Source organism: Platichthys flesus, chromosome 3 (genome assembly GCF_949316205.1).
Source record: "Platichthys flesus chromosome 3, fPlaFle2.1, whole genome shotgun sequence".
NCBI lineage: Eukaryota > Metazoa > Chordata > Actinopteri > Pleuronectiformes > Pleuronectidae > Platichthys > Platichthys flesus.
The window spans coordinates 7,060,372-7,088,290 of NC_084947.1; the positions used below are offsets into that span (position 1 = coordinate 7,060,372).

Here is a 27,919-nt window from a genome sequence, read left to right on the forward strand (position 1 = left end):
TGACTGCATTACTTCTGCACATACTAACACACTGACTCGTCCTAATGCACACTAACACATTGTGACTCGTGCTAATACACTGACTTAATACTAGTACACTACACATACTTATACTATGACTCTAGTACAAATGCTATGATTCTAGTACTAATATGACTCTAGTGCCAATACACATACTTATGCAGTACGACTCCATTACTACTACACAGTAATACATGGACTCTAGTACTAATACACTACCTAATTGAGTATGTCTCTAGGACTAGTACGCACTAATACATTTTGACTAGCATTCATCAATGACTCTAATACTAGTACGCATACTAATACACTGATTCATATTAATACTCATACTAACACGATTAATCTAATATTAATACACTGACTCTTATACTAACACTATAACTAACACATACTAATCCACATTGACTCTAGTGCTAAGACATAATAGATGCTATAGATGTTCTCAGATCTGACCTAAAGCTTCTGAGTGAATATTCCTCATCTTATTAGGAACTCTCTAGGAAATGCTGATGGAAACTGACGCCTGTATATGTAAACTACGATTTCTCCATTTGTCATAAATTGACCTCAGAATATAAATACATTTCAGTCGAGGAAACTTGTTTTAGAAAGAGAGACTAAGACTTTTCCTTTTCCCTTCATTCACCTCGGGTTAAAAACAACTTTCATTAACAGGGGCGGCAAAAAATAAAGACAGTAGACTGCATTCATTCTGTAACATCATATTAAATAGTTTTAGGAACAGGATAAGGATAAAACATTTTCTTGCTACAATTAGTTTACACAATTTAGTTTAGCAAACTTTACTCCATTAAATATACATTTCTTTTTGTTGTGGTTTTTACATCTATTTAAAGTTTGTCAGCTCAGTCTATAATATATACTGGTAATGTGTTAACATGGACAAAGCAATGTTAGAGTAAAAAAATACAATATGAAAAGGTCCAACAAGATTCCCCCGAGCCACGGATTTGAAAAGATCAAAACAATTTTACTCTTTTAAATAAACAGAACAACAAAATGGTGCGCTGTACAGCATGATTCAAGATTAAAAGTTATGATTTGTTTCTTACAAATATTCACCTGTAAAAACATAAAAATGATGTATAAAAAGAACAGAAACATTGAAAAAGAGAAAACACTTGACACAATAGTATATTCTTCATGTAGCATCCCCTTCAAAATAAGAGGGACTGATGTCTTTATGTTACACACCTAATGACCACCTTCTCAAGAGCCGTCTGTTGGTTAAACTGACATCTCCGTAACTAAAGCCTGAAAAGCATCAAGTATTCGTGTCTGGCCACATGAAATCCAAGGTATTTGTAATGTAACTGAGCAATTTCTGTAATGACTTAGAGAAACACATATGCTTGTGTATAACATTTTGAAAAGAAGACAGAATGTAACATGACCGGAGGGTTAAATCAAGGGGAAGTTGTGTTGAGGCACAAAATCATCCAATGATCATCTTGGTATAGAGAAATAAGGCAGGTTCACACAGCTGCCAATGACCAACAGGCTCTCAATAAGACGGCCAGCCGGTGTCTTCTCTTACATCCAGAAACGACAGTAAGAACTCCCAGGGACAAGCCAGGTACACTGAACATGAGGTCACCAATATATTTTCAATGCAGGATTAGAGTGTGTGTGTGTGTGTGATGTCGGTGAGAGAAATTAGTGCGTGTTACACAAACATGATATGACAAGGAAACAAAGTCACGTGATGTCCATGTGCTAATGTGTGCACATCATTTACAAGATAATTGATAACGCAGTCAGACCACCGGCCATCTACTCCCTCACAGAGAGAGGAGGTGCAGGAGGTGGTGTCGGCTCTCTGACCTCTATGTGATCCTCATCGCCCCTGGAACAAGGTTAAACAGCGTGGGCAAGGATTTCAAATACACCTGCTGCTGTGGTAACGTTGTACCACGTCTCATCTACAGCTGTCCAGCTGCCATCCGACATTTACACGATGAGGTTTCAGATTTACAGGTTCCACACACACACACATCGATGGTCAGGAAATAGCCAAGCCTCATTTAAGACTTCATCAGCATTTAGGTTTCTCCAGGATTTGGTAACATCACTGACGTCGGTCTACCCAGAATGAGAACATGTGTGGTGATACCGACATTAAAACCAATTCCTATTTTAATCTGTGACCTTAATAGGACTTTTAGCTGCAGTATCACTGTAAACACTTTCATCTGACTTCACTGCATTCTGATAAGGAAAACTGGAAATTGTGCTAACAATAATATTTAGTCAGGGTTGTCATTGTAAATTGTATCATTCCAGGCAGACACTAGACATTAGTGAGATCACACAAAATTGTCAAATCCTGAGTGTAACAGAAAGAGAGACGGGGTCTTAAATGTGGCTAAAGCTAAAAATGCTATCAGAGACTAAGGCCCTAAATGTTCAGAACAAAACACTTAAGTTCTCAGGTAACCAAACACAAAAGGTTCACACTGATGATGAAGGTGTATAAGGACATAAGAGGGTTTGAGGTCAGTGGGAATGAGTCACTCTGACCCGATCATCTTGGCACCATTACAAGTGCAAACAGTACGTGTAGTAAAAAGGCCCTGACTCTGAAAATTTAATAAACCATCCAGTTTGCAAGTGTTGCGTCTCTCTTTATATCAACAAGGTGATATAAATGGAATGAAATGGGAGCAGCGTACTTTCTTTTTATTTTACAGTAGAGACTGACTTTATGAGAGGTGGTTTCTCAAAGCACCGACCTCAGCCGAGGTGTCTCGAGGAGCAGTAAGTCATCAAACCTACTTTTTTTTTAAATTTTCTTTCTTTTTGTTTTTTAAACAGGGCATTAACAAGAGAAATAATAAATATATTTTCAACATTGTACAAGAGGAAAATAAACCTGCTTCAAGCAATCGTTAAAAACATCCACTTTTTTTCTCATAAATAAATAAATAGCTTTGACGGACGAGATGAAAAGCTGAGAAATTTGGGAAGAGATTTTAAGGAACATTTGTTCTCAAAAATGAGTAAATTTGGTATATTGTTTAAGAACAATAAGAATTTGTATTGAAGAGTTTTAACAATTTGGTTTAGTAAACATCGCAATTAGACTAAGCTACTAATATTTAGTAGTAGATTTTCAGCTGTTATTTTATTCCTGCAAGAAGATCAGCAGTGAAACAACTAAAGCGAGATGAGAGTGGGAGGGGTACGGAGCCCAAGGGGAGGAGGAATGTAAACTATTGAAAAAAAAACAATATATATATATTATAAATTACATCAGTAACAGTCATGATTGGGCTGCTTCAAATACGCACAACGCACAATGTGTGCCTGTCTTTAGAACAAAATAAATGAACTCTCCAAAACTTCTGTTATTACATCTAAATACTCAAAATCACCATCCTAACCTTGATTACGATTATGTATGGGCTCACTGAATGCAATGATGGAAAACCACACTGGTGTGGTGGTTTTGTAAACCCTACCTTAACACACATTACTGTTAAACATAAGACACGTGCCTGAAGTGAAGTTATTCATATTTTGAGGCCACGTGTCTGTTACTATGGCTTTATAAAAAGCTTGTTTCAAAATTTGCGTGCAGAGATTTGAAATAAGCAAATTCACGGGTTATGAGATACACATAATTTGATTCTTCCAAACTGAAGTATAGAAAAACTCCCAATTGAGAGTTCGTTGATTTCCAGTGTGTTCAGGTAAACTAAGTGTTTTTGTCTCGTTAATAAATTATGCATAATACTGATTCAGTAAACTGGAAGGTTTGGGGATTTTTTTGCCCAGTCACATGGGAGATCATGTGAATATCTGCATTAATATCTTTTTAATAAGTGAGTTTCTTGGGCATGAGATGAGACGAGCTGGTCAATGGGTCTCTGAGGTGTTGTGACATTCTACAATTGAACTCAGGAGGCAGATAGTGCAACAGAAAAATAAAGTCACAATCACTTTGTATGAGTAAGGGCACCTGACTAAAAACGTCACTTGGTCTGCATGACCCCCCCCCCCCGACGTGCGTTGCTGCACTTGGTTTTTGGTGAGGCTGTTGGTGTATGTTGTCTCTAATGCTGTTGCATAATGAGTCTTGAGGCAAATGATTTGTAACAGTAATTTGCATAATCCTCAATTGACATAATCAAATCTACCGTTGGCGCTCAGTAGAATAACGTGTCAGAAACTGACATGGCCAGCAGTAGTTAGCAGTAATAACGAGTCAGTGAATCCACAAACACTCAGCTTTGAGTGTTTGACAGCCATCGCTCTCGTTCTGGATTAAAGTGCCGCCATCTCTTGCTGCATATTGTGGACATATGCACACACACCAAGTCATCTCCGTGTGGTGATGACATCCTGTAACATGCTTTGATTTGCTATAGCGAGCTTTAGAAACAGCGAGGTGGGAAGCAGAAAAAGACAGACACAAGATAAAGAAAACACATAATGACGAAGGGGTTGGTGCGTCACATTTTCTTCCACCAAATCCTGCAAAGATTCCGTCCTCCACTCTCCCATCCGTTTATCCCAGCGTACCATCCCTTGCTTCCCATTGCCCTTAAGCCCGTTGGCTATACCCGACTCTCTCCTGTTGCTGCGCCTCCCTCCCCTCCCTTTCCTCCTCCCTTCACCGCATCTCCATGTCTCATTCGGTTCCTGCAGGATTCCTGTAGCCTCCCCCACTGGTAGCCTGTGAATGTGGGGCTGATGGGGAGGTACTTGAAGACGGGGTGTCTGCGAATGAAGTCCATTCCAAATGGCAGGTCATAAGATCTCATCCCTTCCAGTTCTGCTGTGCTGAGACCAGCGCCAAGCTTCAGCTTCTTGACGCCTCGTTCTTCAAGGGTACCTGACGAGAAAAAAAAGAGTGAATAATCAAACCATGAAGGACAACACGAGTTAGAATCTTTTTTTTTATCTGATACAAAAAGTCATAGATCCACTGTAACTGTGTTTTTTTTAACGAGAAAGACAGGATTAAACACCTTACCAGGGATAGTGTTGTCCAAAACGAAGGCAACAGAGCCTCCAACAAACATGGCCGTTGTGAGGAGCACGTTCAGCACTTGGTCAACCTCAACAATGCCTGAGAAAAACAAAGAAAAGAGGATAACTCACGATGTGTACATTACTTGTGTGGGACTAATCATAACAGAGAAGGTTGGGTCAGTATTGTTCCTCCTTGTGTTCATAGTTTTAAACGATTAAAATAACCACAAGTCTTCAGTCTAACTTGAAAAGACAAATCTTTTCAAAGGATGGTGAGGGCTGCAGCTGGAGGTTGATGGCTTAGGTGATACAGTGACAAAAAAGTTGGTGGTGTCGGTAAACGACTCAGAACAAATCAGAAAAAGACAATAATCTGTTTGCCAGACCAAGAAGAAAGAGAAATAGAACATTTGATGAGAAACAGAGGCCTCTTGTCATTTCTTATGATGCTACATCTTAAAACAGTTTCAAGAAACTGTGACATACTGGAAGCTGTATGTGTGTTATTCACATCTAATATCTATTAACAACTGAATATATTCAACAGAGGTTACACAAAGAAATTGCACACCTGTGACCAGCGGGTTCTTTTTAAGGTAGCTCGGCAGCATCAGACCGAAGAAAATGGAGAAGCCCAGGACAAAGAGGTTCCTGGAGGAGTTGAGGTCCACAAACTGCAGGTTGGAGAGTCCGACTGCAGTGATCATACCGAACAAGGTGCAGAACAGAGCTCCCAGGACAGGGTCCGGCAGAGAGGCGAACAGGGCACTGAATTTACCCACCATGCCCAGCAGCAGCATCATGGCAGCTCCGTACTGGATCACACGTCTGCTGCCCACCTGGAGGAGAGAAGACTGTTAGAGCCCAATGCTGCATTCACACATTAACGTGGAGGGGTTTGAATATTAAGAGCTGAGATCAAACCATCTATTTTATAGTGTATGAAAATTTTTTTGGGGATCAATAAAGATGCTTATTGTTTCATATTTAAATGGGTATAGCACAGGAGAATGCAAACAACAAAAAAAGAAATGAAAGAAAGGACAAAGAAAAAACATTGAGTGCAGGCGCCTGATACCTTTGTGATTCCCAGGACACCTATATTTGGACTGGAGGAGGTGGAACCATTTCCGGTGCCAAAAAGCCCATCGAGCACACAGGAAACCCCCTCCATGAATATCCCCCTAGAGAGACAGAGGAAAACAGACCTATTACAGTATCTGACACAGGAAATGACTCGTTCTTTGCTTCCTGAGATATGGAGCGAATAAGGAAGAGTATAAGAAACCGAGGAGTTACCGGTTGATGGCATGGACGGGAGGTGGAGGAGCGCAAGAGAGTCGAGCGCAGGCATAGTAATCTCCAATGGACTCGATGATGCTGGCCACCACAGCGCTCATCATACCGATCACCCCTGCCACGGTTACAGTTGGGAAACCCCACTGGACTGTGGAGGTGAGAGTAGAGAGAAACTTAATTTAAACAGAAACTATCTTTAATAGGATTTTGCGTCATTGTTTCTGGACAGGCTTAAGCTGTGGTCCATGTTTATAATGTTAATACAGTTGAAACATAAAATCAAAGAGCTTATAGAAACTGTGCCCTGCTCATTTCGTCAATATAGAATAGGCATGTTGTATATGGGCCCGAATAAGTGTTTGAAATGTGGCTTTTAATTGATCATTTCTGCCAGAGCAAACCAAACCCTCACACACTTACAGGGATATGGGATCTTAAACCACGGAGCGGCCTGGATGATTCCTTGTCGTGCATCTGTGCGGGCGTAGAAACCGTACTTGTCCTTCTCCGGCGGGAAAACGTCAGTCACGGTGAAAATGAAGCACAACAGCCATGACACCAGAATGGCCATGATGATCTGAGGATAAAGACAAAAGGGAATATGTTTAAAATTTTGCCAGTTCTAATCCTGCGTCACTGGTTCAGAAATGTCTAGCAATTAAAATATTTGCATCTTTTTATTAAATAAATCTATTTCGAACATTTGAGTGGGGCTATTTTGGCCAAACCCCAACCCGGGATCCATACTGTACTCTGACATATACCATATCTGCATAATTCATTCGAGACCAGGTAGCCTTCATTTAATCACGACTATAATTTTTGTATTCTTACTAATCTTTCAGCACATTTTATCTTCCAGAGAAGTGACGTTTAAAAGTCACAGGAAGCCTTTTGAGGAGACTTATACAAGTCAGAGTCATTTGCAACTTTCATGGGAATTTAAGAGTTTTAATAATTGTATTAATCAACCAGCAGAGGGCGGGAGAAGACTGATATCTGATGATATGTTACATGAAGGAGAGTTTGAAAGAAACCAAGGTGAATTAATTAAGAGAAGAAGTGGAGCCCAGACAGTGTTGGTACAAAAGGCAACAATCTGAGATACATTTACTTTCATGTTTGAAGTTGTGTACTTACGGGAAACATTTTGAAGACTTGAAGTTTATAGGTCGTCCAGCCTTTCTTGGCTTTGTAGACTGGGAGAGGGAACTGAACATTTCTGGCATATTGAGAGAAGAGCAGCACCAAGAAGATAGTCCTGCAAAGAGAAACGCTCTTGAGTTTGGTGGATCACAGCCTCCGGAGTTACTAGCGGACTCTCATATTTTACATTCTGCCTCCACCTGCTGCAAAATCCCTCGCCTGAAGCCTGACAAGTCTGTGAATGTTTTATACATATATTATATTAAGATACATTTATTTGTCCCAAACACATGCACAGACATGCACAGGCACACTCATGCAGGTAGGAAAATGTAACCTCTGCTTTTGACACAGAGCAGTGAGGGACCATGTACAGCGCCCGGGGAGCAGATGTTGGGGGAGTAAGGTGCCTTGCTCAGGGGCACTAGACAGGGTAGGGAGAATCCTCTTGGATTTCTGGACAGATCAATCCAGGTTCGTCTTTTTGTTGTTTCTCCGTGGAGTCGAAACAGAGACGAACCAGAGACCTTTTCTGCCCATAGTCCATGTTTCTGCCACTAGTCCACCGCCTCTCAATATATGTGGTCGCCTTCTATTTTCGTCTCACTATGGCCCACAGAGGCAATCAATTATCCTAATTACCTGAGAAGGAGCGAATCAGTGACAATTACAGGCTCATATCCTCTGTCCATGTCACAAGAGTCCCTGCAGCTACAGTTTAAACAACCGTGACACAGCATGTCACGACACAGCATGTCACGACACCTGAATGTCACCGCGTTGATGTAGATCTTTGTTTATCACTTATCCATTTTATCTTTATATTCAAGGTAATACATTCTTCTCTTGGTTAAAATAGGCTTTCTTTCTATCGCATACTAAATCGTATCTGCTCATTCACAGGCAGCAAAGATATTCTGTGTAACATGATCTAGAAAGATAATTTTGCTGATGAAGTCATGATGAATGAGTTGGGTGAAAGAGCTCCACGTTACTGTGGAAAAACTCTTCGTACAAAAGCTTAACACTGTATATACCAGTTTAATTAAATTCATATTTTTTCTTAATATTCCTTACACTAGAGTACTGCATGTTGCTCATTACTTGCTGATGTCTTTTTGACTCTTGCTGCTGTAATACTGCAAATTTTCCCGTTGTAGGACTAATAAAGTTTTATCTTATCTTGAGTTGAAACTACCCCAAAAGGAACAGAACAATGGTGTGGCAGTGTGAATTCAATCAGTCTCAGGGTTTCTGTGGTTCTTTCACCCTTAATAGAGCTAAATGCACTGCTGCATTGTTGAAACACAAATGTACATTTCTTCTCACGAGAGTCTGCACTTACAGCATAGCAACGCCCCAGTGTTTCCCTGCCCTCTCGCCTGCGGCCTGGAAACCAGACAGGCCGATGAGGGTCACAGTGGGGGTGATGGTCAGGGGCCCGATGTACTTCAGCAGGAGCCCGGGAAGACCCAGTGCTCCAATACACACTTCGATTAGGGAGGACACGATGATGGCCCCCTGGATCTGACAGAGTGAAGAAAAGACAATGATAGTTTTAGGAACTATAAGAGAGAAAACATTGAGGAGCTACCCACTTAAATACCTGAGGAGTTTAAAATGTTTTTTAATCTTTACTATCATCAGTCACTCTTTGAATCCGTGCAGGCTGAGGGAGACTGACAGAAGCAACTGCAGCTAGATTGTAACTGAACACTTACATTAAATTGGCACGATTATAATGCTGGACTTCAGAGAAAAAGAGCGGTAGCACTAAACCAAGCAACAACGTGCAAGAAAGACGCCATTGTTCGGACCATCAACTACACTGATCATGAGACTAAATGTGTTGGCACTGATTAATCACATTGTGGTTTAGCTTTGCAGAAATAACTCAGCACAAAAAACGCTGCCAACAGATTTCCCAGGGGAACTCCTGTACAACTTTCATTTTCCTCATTATCCAAGTAATAAGTGGAACAATACGTCTAAATAAAAAATTAAGATAAGACGTTTTATTTTTATCATGGTTGGAGGAGACCAGGTCAAAGAATCGCCCGATTTCCAGTTGTCATTTGATGCTTCTTAGTGTTAATCCCATTTGTCCTGCCTTATTTCCGTCTCCCTGTTCTCTTCCATCACTTTTATCACCTGCATGTTCCTGCTGCCGGCAGCTCATCGATGTTCCATTCAACGATTTGAGTCGGTCTGATTGAATTTAGTCTTGTTCACATGTCACACAAAGAACAGTTACTCTACCGGCTGACGCAAACAGAAAAGGTCAATATAAATGAACAGTCACACAAACAAAAGCCTGCAGCCATAGATGGAACAGTGACGTTTAAATGTTATCTTGAAAAGGATCTTTTCGACTACGGTTTGTGAATATATAGAATGCAACAGCTTATTAAAGGGCAAATTTGTTTTATGACAAATCTACTTCTAATATGGCATATTTCATGATAATTTTTGCAAATATACAATACTAATTTAATAAATCTAATTATTTTTAGCAAGGCTGAGTTAATTTGTCCTTTGTTGCCTCACCTCTCGTATCCTGGGGTGCCAGATCTCCTCTGTGTTGAGGAGCTGTGTGCTGTTAAACATGGGAACATCTAGAGGTAGAAAAGGCGAGAGGTTAGAAAATAAGAATATGACCTGTGAATCATAACTCCTCTCATCCCTGCAATATAATCTTTGACACCATGCATATTGAGAAGGGAATACAACCATTTAGCAATCCCCAGTTTCCATCACTTTGTTTTAACAGATGTGGATGTCTGTGAGAGAGTGAAGCAAAGAGGAGTCACCTGTACTGTTACACTTCCACTTGTCCAGCGACAGGATGGCTCTGGCTGGTGCCAGGAAGGCAAAAGCACTGGCTTGGAACAAAGGCAACCTAAACACAGGGGAAACGACGTTAGAAATGACGTTTATCGAGCCTAAATAATCAAGGAGGGAGTAAGAATTAAGCAGCCATAAAAAGGGATTTTCTGTGTAGGACCACCAGGGGTCAGCACAGTTTTCTTAATAGAAAATGTTCCCATCTATCTTCATATCATTGTGTGAAGTGCAGAATCCTTCAGGTCTTTTGTCAGTTAAACAGGTCAAGGATTTCCCCGCTTCTCCCATTTTCTTGTTTTTACTTCAAACCAGCCAATACCACCATTTTATGATAACTCATTAATAACATTTGATATATTAGGTAACAGTCAGCTACGCTCTACAGTGGGGCTGATCTGCTAATTACAACTGAGACAAGGAGTAATGACAGTAGAGAAATATGATAAGATCTGATCATAGCTCAAACAGAATAAATTGACTGTAATGACATCAGATTAGAGGAAATGGAATGGATTCGTAATCAGCTTTTAAAAAAGCGAGGGAGGACATTTATTAATGTTAAGAACGAGGAAGTGAGCATTTACAACAGTGAATTTCAAGTGTACATACATGAAACCATTTAAAAAAAATTCAAAAGAAATCTGTGGTTATGAGTGTGTGCATTCATTAGTCACATAAGTACTGTGTATCATTACCTTTGCTCATACATCTGCTTTAAAATGATAAATATTTACAGAACAGATACTCTAGGAACGAGTGGTTGTCTGATGTTTAAAGGATTTAGGCGTTACCCAGATGTGTAAGATCCTGTGTAAGATACACAAGTGGTTTAAATCCTTGTAAACAAGCTCAAGAAATATCAAACTTATTCCTCTCTTATATCACCGTCATAAAACACTTCTGCTGAGATACAATAAAAAAAGCTGAAAGTTAAGCCCAGGTAGAGCCGGGCACTTTTCCACAGCAACTTCAGTTCTTTTTAAAAGTTTTGGCACTTTAGATGATTATTATCCATCACGCCTCAATGAGAGGTAGTCGCGTTTTGCCCCCCCAAAAAATAACGGACAAAAGAAGTTGTGATCTAAACCAGATCTGAACATCATGGAGTCAGTCTGGGATCACGTAAAGAGAGGGAAGACACTGAAATGGACGGAAACCAAAGAGGAACTGAGGCAAGTTGTCCGTGACGGCTGGAACCACTGACCTGCCTCGTACTCCGAAAAACTGTGAAAGTGTTATGACAACTGGTCTTTTTTTACTAACTCGATAAAACTAATAAATAAAAACTTTTGTATCATGGATTTTGAAAGAATCCTTTTATGTTTGCTGCCGGACACTTTTAAAGTGTATTGTATAATAAAACCTTGGAATACAAAATTTAAATAAAGTAATTGTACAAAAAACTCAACTTCACATTCTTAGTTGCGTTTGTTATGTCAACTTTAGGTTTCGACAGCAGGTAGCAGCTGCACAAACAAACAGGAAACACTTATGGACGATTTCATGAACACTCAACTTTTTCATGGAAAAAACGCTTACTCACGAAACGGCTCAATGTTCATCCATCCATCTCTCCACTACTGTTGGTTCCTGCATATGCTCCTCACTACATTTCACCACTACCTCAACATATTTCAAAGTATATTTCCGAATAATTCAGTGTTTCGCATCCTGGTGTCACATGTGAGTGTTGGAGTATCTGAAGACATTTGAATAACCACTAGTGACCTGATTTTTATTGTCCTGCTGAAAATACAATATCTCTACCTGCACAACATAAAAAAAAGTAATATGTCTTCTTGTTATTCACCAGGCAAAACTAGTCCTAGAACAAGGATCAGCTGTCTACGATTTCTTTTTAAGTATTTTTCTTCCTGCTGCAGCTGTTCTTCCTGTCAATACCAGCCATTAAACATTTCCTTCCTGATAAACTTCCTCAAAGGACTGAGTCTTTCACGGTCATGGTTTCATTGAGAAATATTCAGAGGTTGAAATGAAGTTAATGAGACTTTAATCAAAATTTGTTGAATAAAGATGATCTGTCAGAATTAAACCATTTTAATTTTAAAATGTACATCTTCTACTACCATGTCTCCATTAAAGCTCAGATGAAAACAGAAGTTTATCCAATGAGCTCTCTGCAAATATTGTGGATTTCTTCCCCATTATAACTTTCACTGAAGTCAGTTAAAGGAGACAGTGAGAGAGCTCGATGCAAAAATTAGGTTTATTTTCTAAAATGGAGTTTGTTAAAATGCTCCTCTTAAAATCGAAATTAAATCTAAACAATAACCCATGACAACATGATCTGGGATTTATCAAAACATAGTTACGATAGTTTGGATAATATTTATGACAACAGGTAATGTTTCAGGAGTTTGAGCAGCAGCAGGGTGACATGAGGTGAAAACACAGATCTTAGATTGACGGAATGTAATAAGTGTTTGAGAAACGAGGTCAGATGAGGTACTGCTGACTTATCTGACAGATCTGTGATTAATCAATTATAGCATCAACTTATACTGCTTGCCAACAAATGATGCAATAGTTGGACCAGAAAAAGCTCACACTGATGGCATGCACTGGAGTGAAGCCCTGTGTCGTAAGTTTCTGGAATTTATTAAGCTCCCGCTCTGTTGACTTCAGAAACTATCTACTATTGAACTTTGTTTTCTAATAATGCAACAAGAAAGTTTCAGCTACACAGGAAAACTGCAGCCATGAACAAAACCACTTTTTATTTTCAACTCATGATCTTATAGAAAACAAACATACAAGACAACTGCTATCGAGTAAAAAGCTCAAACTCAGGGATATTATATAAGCTGGCTTCTTTTAGCTACTTTTAAAAACATATTTATGTTAAATTGTTAAATGTTGCGATGATGATATGACCTGCAATAAACAAATGCAGGGACAACGGAAAGCTCCACCAAGCGCCACCAAGCCCGAGGCAGACGACCAGGGAGTCATGCACAGCTCCACTAATACACTTGGGCTGTTTACATACATGTTCATACATGCTGCTCTCTGTGTATCATTCGCAATGCAAACTGCCAATCGAATCGAGCCAAACCGAGATCGCACAACCATCTCCACCGGCGGAAGATTGTTTTGGTGCGTGTGTATCAGCGCGAGTAAAAGAGCAAGTGGACTAATGCAGGTGTGCTGTGAAGAAAGATTTAACTACTTTGAGAAAAGTATCGATTGTTATGTGGTGGTCAGTGTGGAAATTCTGGCTTCATTTAAAAATAATCAACATTTTTACTGAAGCCAGTCAGAGACATCAGTTTAGAGAGTGAGAAAAATGAGATGCAGAGTGCGCAGTGTGTCGTAACATCTACACAACCACAAACCCCTCTCCAGAATGACAAGAAGACCAATGTTCAACAAGTCAAATATAGTATGTTTTAATGCTACATAGAATAAAATTCGATGTCTTTTTCACAGTCAATACTCATCATTCATTCATGTGTGTGTATTCTTGTTTCCTTGTGTGTGTGTGTGTGTGTGTGTGTGTGTGTGTGTGTGTGTGTGTGTGTGTGTGTGTGTGTGTGTGTGTGTGTGTGTACCTGCAGCCCAGTGTGGTCTGTAGCAGGGTGGTGATCCCCACACAGAAGAAGATGGTCCCTATGAGCTGACTGGTGGCCCACTGATCGAATCCAACGCACATCGCCTCAGCAAGGAGGAACGGCACCGCGATCGTCCCACTGAAACACGTCAAGTAGTGCTGCAGGGATAACAAGTCAGAGTCAGTGTGTGTGTGAGAGAGTGGGTGTCTATTGTTTGACTTAGACAGTCAAATCTGCAAAGCAAAATCCATAACAACATTTTAAGATGTTACATCACCGTACAATTTTGCAGGGTAGGTTAAAGAGCTTAAGAAATCATGAGAAAACTACAGCACACAAGCAACATGAATAAAAGGCCTGGAACACTACATTCTTGTTTCCACTTGTTTAATTCTTGTTAACTTTTGAGCAGAGTCTTCCCCTGAGTAAACCACTTGTGGTTACTTGAATTATTAATTACCTATGCCAAAGAGGTTATGTTTCCTTTGCCATTTGTCTGTCTGTTAATCTGTCTCAGTCAGTGAGACGTCTGCAGGATTACTTAATCAACTAAACCAATTTCCAGGAAGCTTTGAGCAGGTGTGGTGTGGATCCATTAGGTTGATTGGTATTCCAAGATTACTTTCAGGATAATGGCATTAAAACAATATTCTACCATATGTCCAGATGTGCACTGACATTTCTGAAGATGCCTTTTTCCCCCGTAATATTATAATAACTTAAGAACACTTCAAATACCTCTTTTAGTCAGGGAGACAAAAATATACTAATGACGGATAATAAACCACAATAAATCAGTCTGAAGATGTACCTGCATGCCCAGGAACACACACAGGTACCAGGGTGGAGTATCTTCAATGGTGTAGATCATATCCATCCTCCTTGCATCAATACTGTCTGTGCTGTCCAGCGTCTCAGACATCGAGCTCTACACATACACAGAAACATATTTCATATCTTTCCTGACATGTTTACGTTTTCCTGTGTAGAAGATTTTACTTCCACAAAAATACAGCACATCAATCGTTATGACACCGAACCATTATCAAAGGTTAACGTGAGAATAGTCTGTCCTGAGCGGATAAGAGGAAGGCTAAATTTGCTGAATGAAAAAAAATTCATAAAAAAAAACAAGGCAGTGAAAGGGAGAGAAGGAAGTGTGAAGTGAAGCACATGACATGATTTCATTCTCTCAACAAAGAAAAACACACAGTCACGGTGAAAGTGGGGAAATTTCATAATAAAAAGGGAAGACGTCAAGATTGGTTGTTGAGTGAGGAATAACACGACAATTTAATCTGCCCTATGACAACATTTCTAAACACAGAGGTAGACTGACATGACTAACATTTTAATGTGCAGGTGAGGCGAGTTTGCCTTCAGGCTTGTGAAGAGGTTTTACAACATACAAAATTAACTTTACATAACTGGCAAGATGTAACATTTTAACCCCTCAAACTCTTAAAGATAAAATCAAGACAAGCTTAGAGAAAGTCTCTTTCTAAGGAGACATGAACTGAAGTTACTCATTTGACAAAAAAATGTTTGCCCATTGTGCCCAAATGTTTTCTGTTGTCATGTTTATATCAATCTGAGATGATTCCATTTCACAGTAAACACGTGAAGAGGGCTGGCTGTGTCACATGCGCTACTACACGCTCAGACAGACCATCAGAACAAAGAGACAAGTTTGGACCACAACACAGTCCAACAAAGAGGGAGGGGGTGCGTCTTTGTGGCATAAGGGAAGAAATGTCAAGTCATTCAAACAGTGATGCCGACTGTGGATGAACTAAATTACACGGTGCAGCACAGAGCCCGTTACTGTGTGAGTAAGCAAGTTGAGTCATGTGACTATTTGTCAGTCTGCTTAAACTGAGGCTTATTCAGGAGTTAACAGGCATTTTGGATAATTAGTATTATTATTATTAAGGATTATGATTCATTTCTGCACGTTTTCTCGTCTTACCTTTTCTGCAGCCTGATTATCTTTACTGTATATCGCCATCAGCTCTGTATTCTCAGTGTCCTGGTCTCCACTTGCACCGCCAACTCCGTTGACCACCACCTAAAAACACAATCACATGCAATTTAGACTTTTAATAGGCCTAAACATAAATATATATTTACAAGAGAGTATCAGTTTGCGGAGAAAAAAGAAACCCTGATATGTACGGTTCAAAAAATGAGTATATAAAAACTTGCTGAATTACAAATGTCTGAGTTTGTATGGGAGTCTCACATGAACACGTCATGTATAGCCAATCAACAAAGGGAAGTTCATAAAAACATTATAATGAGTAGACTAAGAAATAACTAACTAATTTTAAAATTACATTTAAATATTTATTTGAGCCGAGAGAACAAGATCCACAGAAACTGAGACGCTGCCACATGTCTAATTACCGTGTTGATAAAGTGATTTTTACAGCCCAGTTTTTATTGCAGAGTCCTGTGATTCCATCTGATAAAAAACCTTAGATAGAGGACAGATGTGTTTCCATGCGAGGAAAAACAAGTCTGCTAGTCTATGCAATCTACATGCATCTATAAAAAGGCAGGCTGTATTCATGTAAATGAATGCTGGGGGTGAAGGTCTATTGTCGGACGATCTATTCATAATGTGTCGATGGGACATAATAAAAAGGCAAGGGAAGTTTAAGCTAATGTCATTTTCTACCCTTTGTGTTCCTCTTAACGACATTGTTTAATACAGAGTGGATCGGGATTATCTTAGTTTACAAAATGAACCTGGCAGCCTTCAGGGTCAATGTCATAGCTCTGTAGGAAGTTGAATCTTAGTTAAATGCCGCTGTAGGAGCAGTGTTCATTTACTGATGATGGATCCTAACTGGCGGCAGTAAACAATGACTGTGGACTATAGTGGATCCGATCTTGATGATGGATCATGATCTTGCTGGCTGCTTCCCAGAGACTAAGATTGCAGCAGGACTACTTGATATATAGTATTGAAGTTATCCTTCAAAATGTTTACCCTCATCAATGCTGCTAAAAACTTAAATCTTGATGTTTTCCTGCACTTGACATCTATTGCACGTCTGTCCGTCCTGGGAGAGGGATCCCTCACATGTGGCCCTCTCTGAGGTTTATACATATTTTTACTCAAATCAAATCAAGTGTCAGTAGCTGTTCTAAAACTGCCACGTTGGAGGATGGAGTGAAAAGGGGGAGGTGTGACATTGTTTTAATATGAATCATCAGACAGCCTCTCTATTGAGACGCTCAAAGAGTTGTCGGTTGTTGAAAGAAGGGCGCCACAAATAATTCTGTGAAATGTTAAATAGAAAGCTGGATACAGTTGCCCAATCCTTGGCTCCTCTCTCACCTTCACACGGCTGACCAGTCAGTGTGATACGGGTGTCTGTCAAATTGTCAGTTTTAGATTCACCCTCATCTTCACTGTTATCGATTTTGATCACTACCAACAATCCATGACCGCAGGTGAGGATTGGAATGCTGAAGGGGTTCAGGACATTCTACCTATTGAATATCAACCACTGGATTTATGAGAATACTGTTGTAATAAAGCAGCTTTGTGTCTGTGTGTGATTTATAAATGGGCTCATGAACAAAGCCATTGTGGTCATTTTGCCTTGGACCTACAAACAAAGGGAATGGATGGACAGAGCCGCAACAGCAGACAGCAACTGCCCATGAAGAAGACTTGCGTGTACAAACTCTGAATGTGTGAGTCAAAGAAAGAGAGACTGGAGGAGGTGAAGGAACAGAACCGTAATTATATGTTTTTATATGAAAAACGGTCAATAAACAGTCGCATACCGGAATAGGGTAGAAATCAGCGCCATGTTTTCCCTCCTCTTCATATTTCCCTCCCTCGCTGCTGCTGTCCATCGTCTTGGAGGTGGTGTTTTTCCCCACGCCCATCCTTGTGTATTCAATGTCGTCCTCGTCCTCCTCCTCTATCTTTGTCCCGCCTCGATCACGCTCTGGTGTGAACAATGCAGATGAAGTCTTCAGTCCGATTACGTCATCCAGGACTGCGTCATCTGCTTGGAGACATAGGAAAGAAACAGAGAGATCAATATCTCCATTTATGACACTAAATGGTTTTAATATCCTGACTTCACTGAGACGATCTCATCTCATCAGGCCTGAGGCTGCCAGGCCGGACTCCTTGTTGATGAGAAACTTCTCAGTTCCATCGTTTGTTTTGGGTGTTTTTTTTCTCCACTATTCTAGACCATAAGAATTGTTAAATGACATTTATCAAGCAAATAGTTAGTTAGCCGGTTACACATTTACAAACGCAAAGATTGTTTCAGATCAAAAAGGTTCCAGTTCTTTTTTTGACTGCTGAAGGTTAAGAAGGCAATTTTAAAAGACACCTGGTTTGTCTCTGGAAACTTGACTAGGGGATTATCTAAATAATTTTCAAAGCCAGTTTTTAGGGACAAATGCAAACATTTGCCAGGTTCTTCCCCTTAGTTGAAATTATTGTTTATTTTCTTAGTAAACTCTACATCTTTGGGTTTTGAGACAACTATTAATCTGAAGTCATTGCATTGTTTTTATTATAACAATTAATTTTCTTCCACCATTTACTTACATTTCACAGACCAAAATAACTGATAATAGCAGACCTACACTAAAATGATACAATAATCATTTTACATTCAGAAAAAACCCACAACGAAAAACGTGATTTTTGAAAGAGGAACAAATGATCAGAGTGAAAAGATGGGGAGAGAAGCAGACCAATGATTGAAAGATCTAGAATCGGACGTGGTCCTTGTGTTTTTGTGAAATGAGGAATTTGATACATTTTGCTCCGTTGCTGACTTTAAGCTGACACTGGAAAAACCTACTGGAACATCGGTGCACTTTATTCACTTCGTGATTAGAAGGCACTCAACAAATGTACTAGAAATATATCATAAAAAGAGAAATGACATAGTTGCCAAGATCTCAACTGGCATCGAGGTCCCTGCAGAGTTCAACAGATACACAACAAGCAGTGAGCAGACTCTGCATTTCTCTCAACTGAAAGTGCTGAGAAAAATGTTCTTTCATAAAAGCTATACTAAAAAAAAATATATATATATAGTTAGTTATTAAGTAGTAAAAGAAAGTTCTTCACAGAGCATGAGCAATATAATATAGAACTGCACCCAGCAAAGTCAATTTTAAAAGCAACCCTCAAGTGATCACACACATGTTTAGGAGTCTGTCAGAGATAGAAGCTATTCTGCAAGAACGTGTACATTTATGTTGTGTCATTTGTAGTTGTTTTTAGAGTTTGTGTGATATCTCCTTGAATTCATGGCATGGGAAATTAACAATCTATTAGTTCTTGATGTGAAAAACAGAAATGGGGAACGTGAGGCCACAAGGCTTTATAAAAAGCCACGAGAAAGTTTGATGCGGGGAACAAGGCCAAGAAATACAAAACAAATGTTTTTCTGTGATAAAATAGTGGACGTGTCCTTCACTGTGGTCCACAGGCTGCATGCCTGTCAAGTCACAGGCTGAGTGAAACACCCAAGTACCAGTTATGGGTCATTGCAGAAAAGCATCATGGCGACCGTCACGAAAAAAAAGAGAAATGGACCAATGATCATTTTTTTGTTTTGGGTAAAAGACAAGTCAGTGTGCCTTGTTAGTGTGATCACACTTATAGTGATGAAAAAGGCCGATCATGAGCGTTTTCACTCATTACAGCTGGAAAGGACAAGCAAGGACTCTGTGCTTGCGGTGTAAAATGTGAATGGGATAGCTGTAATACCTAGTTGACACATCCCATCACTCTTGTCAAGCTGGGCGGCTGGGAGCATCTGTGTGGAAGGGGCAAGAGAGAGGGAAAGGAGGAGGTAGAAGAAGAAAAAAAAGAGAGGAAGAGATGGGGAGGAGTGAGGTAGAAGGGTAAAGGAGGAGGAGGGAGGTGAGACATAAGTTAATTTGACAGACAGCATTCAATCACAGGCAAACGTTATTAGTATGACCTATAGAGGGTCTATGTAGCAACTAAAAAAAGAAGCTGGTCACTGGTGGACCACGTTAACACACAGTTTGTAAGAAAGCTTTTAATAAGTATATTTGAAGTGTGTTAGTTGGAGGAACTTGATGCAAATAATCCCAATCAGTTATCGTAATTGTGACTTTCTTCACAATCTTTAATGAATTGCATGTTAAATATAGAGTTGTTTACAACCTGTTGAATCGGCTGAATATTTAAATCTTTTATTACCAACGATGTTTCCAAACGATTAAAATGATGGCACATGCAAGGTTTCATCAATATGATCAAACTACAAAAATAATACTAAAATCATTAGGGCAGCCAACTGATTATTTTTATTAAACCATTTGCACAGACCAAATATTTGATTTGATGATCATTAAATAAAATCACTCGTTCCCAGATTCCTTGTGGACATCTTCAAATGTCTGAGTTAATGTGAACTGAGGTCCAAAGCTCAAAGATATTAAGTCCACCATGATGTATAAAAACTGTAAATCTTTATAGACTTGAAAGGTTGTAACCAGTGACTTAACATATTGTACTGTAAAATACATCAATGTTGCAGCTCTACACATAAAACAAGAAGCATCCTGAAAGAAAAGGCCACATGTCTAGCTGGTGGATACTGCTGCAGTGAATCATTGACCTGAACATTGTCCAGCCTGTGGTGCCCTCGGTGCTGTGAGTCAGTTGTGAGATGGATTGTGACAGAGTGTATCCCAGCAGCCTCTGGGGGACTTAAGGTCTGATGAGGCATGTGCTAACACTAGCAGAGCCATGATTCTGCGGGATGACATCCTCAAATGCAATTTTCCAATGTTGCCAGAGAGACAAACACTCATCCCTTCCCCTGTTTTTACTGTGAGTTGGAGTTGACTGGGAAACTGTCAACACATGTACGTACACAGGGGATCATAGGGAACTGGAGCAGGAGACAAGAGAACTGAAACTAAGTTCTTGTGATTTTGTAAGAGAGTATCTGAAGTCTCAATGACAATAAATAGACCAAAAAACCAAGGAGTGGGTAGAAACAAAGACACATGCGATGTTAATTTGAACTAGTCCCAGAATAAACAGTCTGATGTCCAGAGTTAACCACTATAACACAATCTGTGGATCCTGTGCAGACTGGTTGTGATGTGGCTAAGCACCAGATGTTTGTGTTGGCGGTTTCCTCTCGAATGTTAAATTTGTGTGCGTGCATGCCCTCCACATGTTAGTCAGCAGTTTATTCTCACTATCAATACACCTGTAAAGTAAATTCCTTGATTACTTGTTTAATGAAAAATGCCATTGAATACAAGTCTGCTTTAAGCCATTTGTTCACCAATTATGATTGAGTTTATTAAATACAAAACAAAAAAGGGACTTCTTGGTTCCTGCTGCTAAAAATCAGTTAATTTCCGTGGATGAACGGCATCATTAATTCACTTTTAATAATTTAGTTCAGTCCATCAACCATACAGTAATTTCGTAACTGCCGTTACACAATTTTAAATAAGAAATAAATCAGAGTAAAGATGCTGATGTGATGTAAATACAAGTACGTCAGCGACTCTGCTCTTGTCCGACAACAGGCGGCACTTTGCATTACAGAGCACACGTGAGGGGTTCAGATTTCACCATGAGGCGAGTGAGGGGGAGATTGTACAACACTTGCAAAGACATTACATTGGTAAACTTCCTGTCAGTGTCAGAGCAGAAGTGAATGACGATAACAGAATCAGTCACAGGCTGTCGCAGTGCAAATATGAAGCAGAGCTGATGCATCTAAAATAATTTGGATAATTGAATAACTCGCTTTTGTGATTTTTAAGCTTAAGTCCCAAATGTTTGCTAGAACCAGCTTCTTAAAAGCTTCTTCTCATATGATGATATACTGAATATCTTTGGATTTTGGATTGAAGGTTGGAAAAAGCTGGGACAGTTAAGCACTCATGCTTTTTAAATTATAAATTGTTGGTTGACAAGGCTTTTAATTGTTTTCCACCTTTATGCAGTAACTTTTAAACATCCGCCTTTGGTCATCATCACACATCACCGCACTTGAACACACACTGACGCTGAGGGCTGGGTTTATCTTCAAACCCTTTTAGACAGATTTACTTAAAAGTTCCTTGATTTATTGCATTTCATTTTGTTGTTTGAATGTGATTTGTAACATTTCAACAATCGAAAAGGTGTCTATTTTCTGAGAAATGTTTGTGAAGCACTTTAAGGTCAATCTTCAGTCTGGTGAAGGTGAAGTTAAATTGTTTATTGCTATCGTTACTTCTTAATCAAAGATGTATGATTGATCTGCACTATCAGTGAGTGAGAACAGTAAGTTCCTAAGAGATATTAAGGCCATCTCTGAATCTGCTCATTGGCTCAGTGGGGACTACACTGTACCGGCTGGCCGATTTTTGGAAATAAAACATTTTTACAAAGCTGACATGTATGTTGTATATTTCTTAAGTAAAATTATCAACAGAGGAAGATCTTTTCTGCATTGTTCGTTCTGTAGTATATGCAAGTTTTTATATCAGTGACAATCAGCAATCAAAAATCCTGATGCTGAAGACTGATATGTCAGTGAAAGGCTCACATTGACTGAGATCATCAGCCAATATGATAAACTAGGCAAGCTCTACTGCAGAGAACTGGTTTTAGCTTCTCCGGCTGAACACAGGTCATGTCCTCTATCTTGGCTTCAGCATCTGGGATTTGCACACCGACTTTCAGAAGCAGAGTTTGGGTTTAGCCCATCTGAGCACCTTCACACTGAAAAGAGGAACCATGTAACAAAAACACCTGGTGAGGTGTGCGTTGCTGGAAAAGAAATGTGATGACACAACAGGGCCATCACGTTTCTCCCACGACCAGCAGAAACTTCAGGGAGAGGCACACAACAGTTTGTGGTAAAGCACCAGATCTCTGTCAGTGCTAATAACACTCAATCAAACCGGTGGAATGGTTCCAACACCAGGCTGAAACTGAACACTGGTTCACATGCAGCTCCGACCATGGCAGTCGCAAATTAAATCTTTCTGCTTGAGTCATAGGCAGGCCACATTAAAATATTTAATTATCAGTCACAAGAATAGTCCTAGGATCCAGCTATCCCAGTTCCCAAAGATAGTTGGCATGACAACAAAGGCCATACCTATCATGGAGAGAGAATCGAGTCCAGTCATAACCCAGGACCTGTCCACACTTGAGATTTGTGATGCTGCTCGACCTATGAGTAATGCTTCTAGGCACCCAAGAATCCTTTCCCATGTATCTATGGTTTTTTTAAATACTCCCTACAAGCAGGACCAACCAATCAACTGGATGGCATTAATACACAGCATCAACTTGTATCGCACATCCATCTTCTCCTCAATGCACCGAGTAGAAAAAAAGCTTCGCTTATGACATCTGGGTCTCTTCCATCACAGGAAAGACTCCAGTGGTTATTGTATCAACACTTAATTTTCACCCATATTTAATTACATATAGTCTTATTGCAGCAGGGACGATAAATATGCCAGATTGTTTGTCAAGATCCATGACTTATTTTATGACAAATCAATTAAAATGTTTCAAATATCGCAAAGACAGAACTGACTATTGAGTGTCATTATACTTTGGGTACTTTCCTTCCGTATAAAAATAAAAAATTAGCTCACACTGAGCAGTTGCTTTATTTAATACAAATATTTTTGTACTTTTCAGTTCAGCAGCAGGATGACTTCCATGCTGTGCTATATAAACACATTTCTCAGTTATAGAAACAAAAGCAGCAGGGAACAGATTAACATTTAGAGCAGGGGAACTGTATTTCTATCCCGTTCTCAAAGCAACACCTACTCACACCACATATCAACCAAGGCACATGATGGGGCATTAAAGGTGATATACAATACAAAAGTAATATGCTTTTGTTATAGGTTGTTTCCCCACCCACAGCCTCAGGCATTAGATTTTCATCAAGTCCAGCAGAGACAGAGTGAAGGTATTCAATGTTGCTTAAAGCTTAGAAATCCTTTAAGCCTGCCTGAGGCACATTCCTGCTGTTGCTCGCAGTGGGGCAACCAACTCTACTTGCTTGTACAGCAACTGTGGAGACAGATTACCTTCCCTTAGTCCCCTAACAGTTTCGTAATAAACAGTTAAACATATGTAATCTGACTCAATGTGTTTTTACAGCAAACAAAGTTCCTAAGTTACATTTAAAGTTGGTCATCACAGAGGAAATGTTGTGGTGGTACTATTATTACACTTTAAACAGGTTGGAGCTGTGCAATATGCAAAGTCTAAAAATTTAAAAACGTTATCACTTTCAATGTCCCAAAAATGAATGTGGACTTAAAATGTTTGCATGACAGAAAGAACTTGTCCCGTTTGTAATTTTGATCCCTGAAAAGAACACATGAATATTTAAAAGTCATTCTTAAAATTGCAAAATCAAAATTATTTTCCTGCCCACGGGTCCTGGGTTCATTTCTGTTGCATCTTCAGTCGACGACTTCTAAACAAATGTCAAAAAAGACGATTACTTTTTTGGGCAACAAACTAATCAGGTTTCTTTGGAAAAGAAGATTAACACATTAACACAAGGTGGCAGGGGAAGCCCCATTCACAACAACTCAGAAATCGCTGGAGTGTTCAGGTGAGTGTTGCTGCAGCCGGCAGAGGCCGACAAGACAGCATCAATTCGGCTGCGGACATTACATGTTGTACATCACACACACACCTAAAGAAACTATTATAAAAGGTTTGACAAGCTGGGGGGATTTTTGTTTTTATAAATATCTTTTTAGAATATATATATATTTTTGACTGAAACAACTTTAATAGTTGCAAACTGTGAACTGCTAATTCTCAGCATTACACTTTCTAAAACAAGTCCAACTCTGCAACATAATCACTCCCACCACCCAAACACATTCACACCGTACAGGAACATTTGAGTTTGACTCGTGTGTGTTTGTATAACAGGGGACAGGACAGACAAAATAAAGGAGGTCTCAGAGAGATAAGGAGACACTGCTGAGGAGCGATATGAAGGCTCCTCGCAGACTCAGCTGATACGAGAGAAAGGAGAAGGTGGAAACCAAGAACCGAGACCCTGAACAAGGTTTCCAACGTGCAACAAGGTCACATTGTAGATGTTAAACAATTCATTACATCGAAGGTGGAAAGCAGCTAAGCCAGTTTTAACAGAACAATAGACTTTAGTGTGATGAGCAGCACACACACAGAACATCAGTCAAATTACAGTGTTTCCAGAGTTTCACAGGGAACAGGATTCATGCCTGTAGACGTGCTAGTAGGAAAACCTGGTCATTTTCAAAACTGTTACGATAACTTGATTTAGAGAAAATTAACCCTTTAGTTTTAATTGGTCTGCATCTTTTATTAACAGTCCTTTTGCGGTTTTTACAAGGTTTTGTTTTAATAAGATCTTTTGTTTTATCTCAGGACTAGAAGATAATAAAATCAATAAATCCTAGACATGGAAAAGTGGCGAGAAGTGTGTGGCCCAATGTAAAAGAGTAGAAAAGGGTTTTTTTTCGCGCTCAATGTAACTGAGGAGTAAAACGTATTCTGCAAAAGAACTAATCTCAGAAGCACAATTTACTGAAACAAACATTTAAATACATCTAACAGAGTAAATGTAACACTACTATCACCACCAACTACTCCTCACCTCTTAAAATGTCCGATAGAAATGTTCCTTACAGGATCGTTGTTAAAAGCCTGTCTTTGAAAAAGCTGTTCTCTTATGTTCAGACCAATATGCCAATTTTGAGTTATAGCTTCTGTTTCGTCGAGTGGGCCGTCTTCCTCCCTGTGGGATGCACAATTACATCACTTGAACATGTGCCTCTGGGCTCAAGTTATGAAACGATTAAGTAACATGTGCTTGGGTTGGTCATCATTATTAAAGACGGTTACAAAACCCGACAAGAGGAAACAATCTCACTCACACAAGTTGGGTAAGCATGCAGAAACTTTACTTCTTTTTTTTTTTTTACAAGACAAACACTTGAATGTGCACCAAAATTCTTGCTAACAAATTCATCAATAAGTGGTTTCAAAGGTCACACACACAGAGGCAGATAGAGAGAACATATTTGAAATCTAAAAGATCTATTGAATGCTCATTTATCCAGTAACTTATAACACCAGGCCAGATGTGACCAATTGCAAACACATAGGCATCGAGTAAAGCAATAACAGCAGCCGCACACAAGCAGGCCACATACCTGTGTGATTGTTGTTCATTTTGACAATGGATAGATACTGAACTAAGTGCCAATGTCATCCTAGGAAGCCTGGGGCCTGTTCTAAGAAACAAGTTCAACATACCCAGGATATCTATCTGATAACAGGGTGATCTCAACCCAACAATCGCAATCAGGCTAAGCGGCCACACGAAGCTGGTCAGTTACAATAGGTTTTTGGCCTCATGGATGTCGTCACGTGGCCCTGTGGCGAGAGCAGAGAGGCTCAAGCTTGTGTCCTCAAACTTGAACGCGGTTTCAGGCTGATGATTTGAATGTCTGGGCTTACAGGAAGTTTTTTAAACATTTGACGACATGGTCACTTTGAATGAATTGTATTTGGCTGCAACGCTGATTACCCCTAAAATTCCAAAAGTGTTTTGTGGATTCAAACACTTCACCCTCCCCAACATCGGCATAGTGCAGAGTAATAAGTGAATTTTTTTTTTTTTTTGGTGAACTATCCCTTTAAGCTGCTCCGGAGCAGGTTGACCTTTCAACTTAAGTTAACATGGTAATTTAACCCGATACGAAGTGAACAAGCTTTGTAGGACTGAAAACCCTGAAATGACACCGATAACCACAAATCCTGTTTCGTAGTGCAGGCCTCTGATCTGACCAGCACACAAACATTAAGCCAAAAGTAAACTGAAAATAACCAGAAGTCAATGCTACTGAAGGACATACTAATCACTGGCTAAACTCAAACATTTTACCACCCACCATGCAACCACACACACACGCCTTTACACAGTACACTGGATAGGCAAAGCCTGACCCAGCAGTACAGTGATATCCTTATCACATGCTGCCTTCGGCAAACAGGGCCAAGAATCCATTTCTGCGACCCAGTTTGTTTCAACGAGACAGTTTCTGGTCCAACATCCTGTGAGGTGATCTCTGTATATCCCTTTACTGCCCTTAAGTCAGAGCGAGGGATAACTGGGAAGGATTTCTGTCGCCTTTGCTGTCACTCTCTAAATTACTTCTTGAATTTTACCTTTTTTAAAGGCTATTCCTAAGGTCATTACACTATTACTTCTAGTTTAAATTACTAAAATCAGTCACCAAGACATCTGTGGACACAAAAGCTTTTGATCCAACCATTACAGTATCAGCCACTTCCTTACAGATTATACTAATACAGTTACTGATATATCTGGATTACTGGGACAAATAAAAATCCCAAACCCTCTAAACAGATTTAGCTCTGTTGTGTTTGGTTCAATATTTGACACATTTTACTTTCTCAGATTTGTACCTTCTTAAATTATAGTTTGTTTTGAATTTGTGTTGGTTTTTACCTTAGAATACAGCATATAAAGAGGTAGAAAATGGCTACCAAAAGTGAAGCCAAAGTGTTTCGATTGCCACCAGATGGCTGGCTTCCGTACAGACTAACACATACCAGCAGATGCGACATGGGCCAAAATAAAAACTCCTGGTATATATCAAATAACTGCTGCTCTTTGAGAATCTTCTCTCAAGCCATCATACCAGGGGAATCATCAAGATTAACAGCGGAGACTAACTTGCCATTTTGAGCCCTTACTGCCTCTTACACAATGTATGGTCAGTTTGTGAGGGTTTATACCTTGAGTCCCCAAGAGGAAATCGGGATCCAGACTGACAGTGCCGATTGATACGTTTATGAAAAATGATGGTTCAGCTAGTGGACAAAAAAAACAAGCTCAAGCTCCTAAATCAAACCACCAAAACCAGAGGGGTATGAAAATAAGAACTGGTGGATCCTGGTCTTGCTCTCAAACACCAGTCTGCCA

General features: G+C 39.6%; 1 protein-coding gene across 3 annotated transcripts in view; it reads right to left on the reverse strand.

Annotated features, from left to right (window-relative positions):
* Positions 1-730: 730 nt before the first annotated feature.
* slc23a2 (solute carrier family 23 member 2) overlaps positions 731-27,919 on the reverse strand; it is a 30,407-nt gene continuing 3,218 nt past the window's right edge. The window contains exons 2-16 of one of the 3 annotated variants that reach the window (XM_062381610.1): positions 19,648-19,696; positions 17,685-17,914; positions 15,853-15,951; positions 14,695-14,811; positions 13,884-14,041; positions 10,278-10,366; positions 10,015-10,082; positions 8,813-8,994; positions 7,462-7,582; positions 6,742-6,898; positions 6,322-6,469; positions 6,101-6,206; positions 5,594-5,861; positions 5,024-5,119; positions 731-4,882 (exon numbers count right to left, since the gene is read on the reverse strand). In XM_062381610.1, the coding sequence (XP_062237594.1) occupies positions 4,605-4,882; positions 5,024-5,119; positions 5,594-5,861; positions 6,101-6,206; positions 6,322-6,469; positions 6,742-6,898; positions 7,462-7,582; positions 8,813-8,994; positions 10,015-10,082; positions 10,278-10,366; positions 13,884-14,041; positions 14,695-14,811; positions 15,853-15,951; positions 17,685-17,914; positions 19,648-19,696 (2,166 nt within the window). In that variant the 3' untranslated portion in view covers positions 731-4,604. The remainder of the gene's footprint in view (positions 4,883-5,023; positions 5,120-5,593; positions 5,862-6,100; positions 6,207-6,321; positions 6,470-6,741; positions 6,899-7,461; positions 7,583-8,812; positions 8,995-10,014; positions 10,083-10,277; positions 10,367-13,883; positions 14,042-14,694; positions 14,812-15,852; positions 15,952-17,684; positions 17,915-19,647; positions 19,697-27,919) is intronic. The other 2 variants (XM_062381612.1, XM_062381611.1) reach the window with 2 other exon arrangements.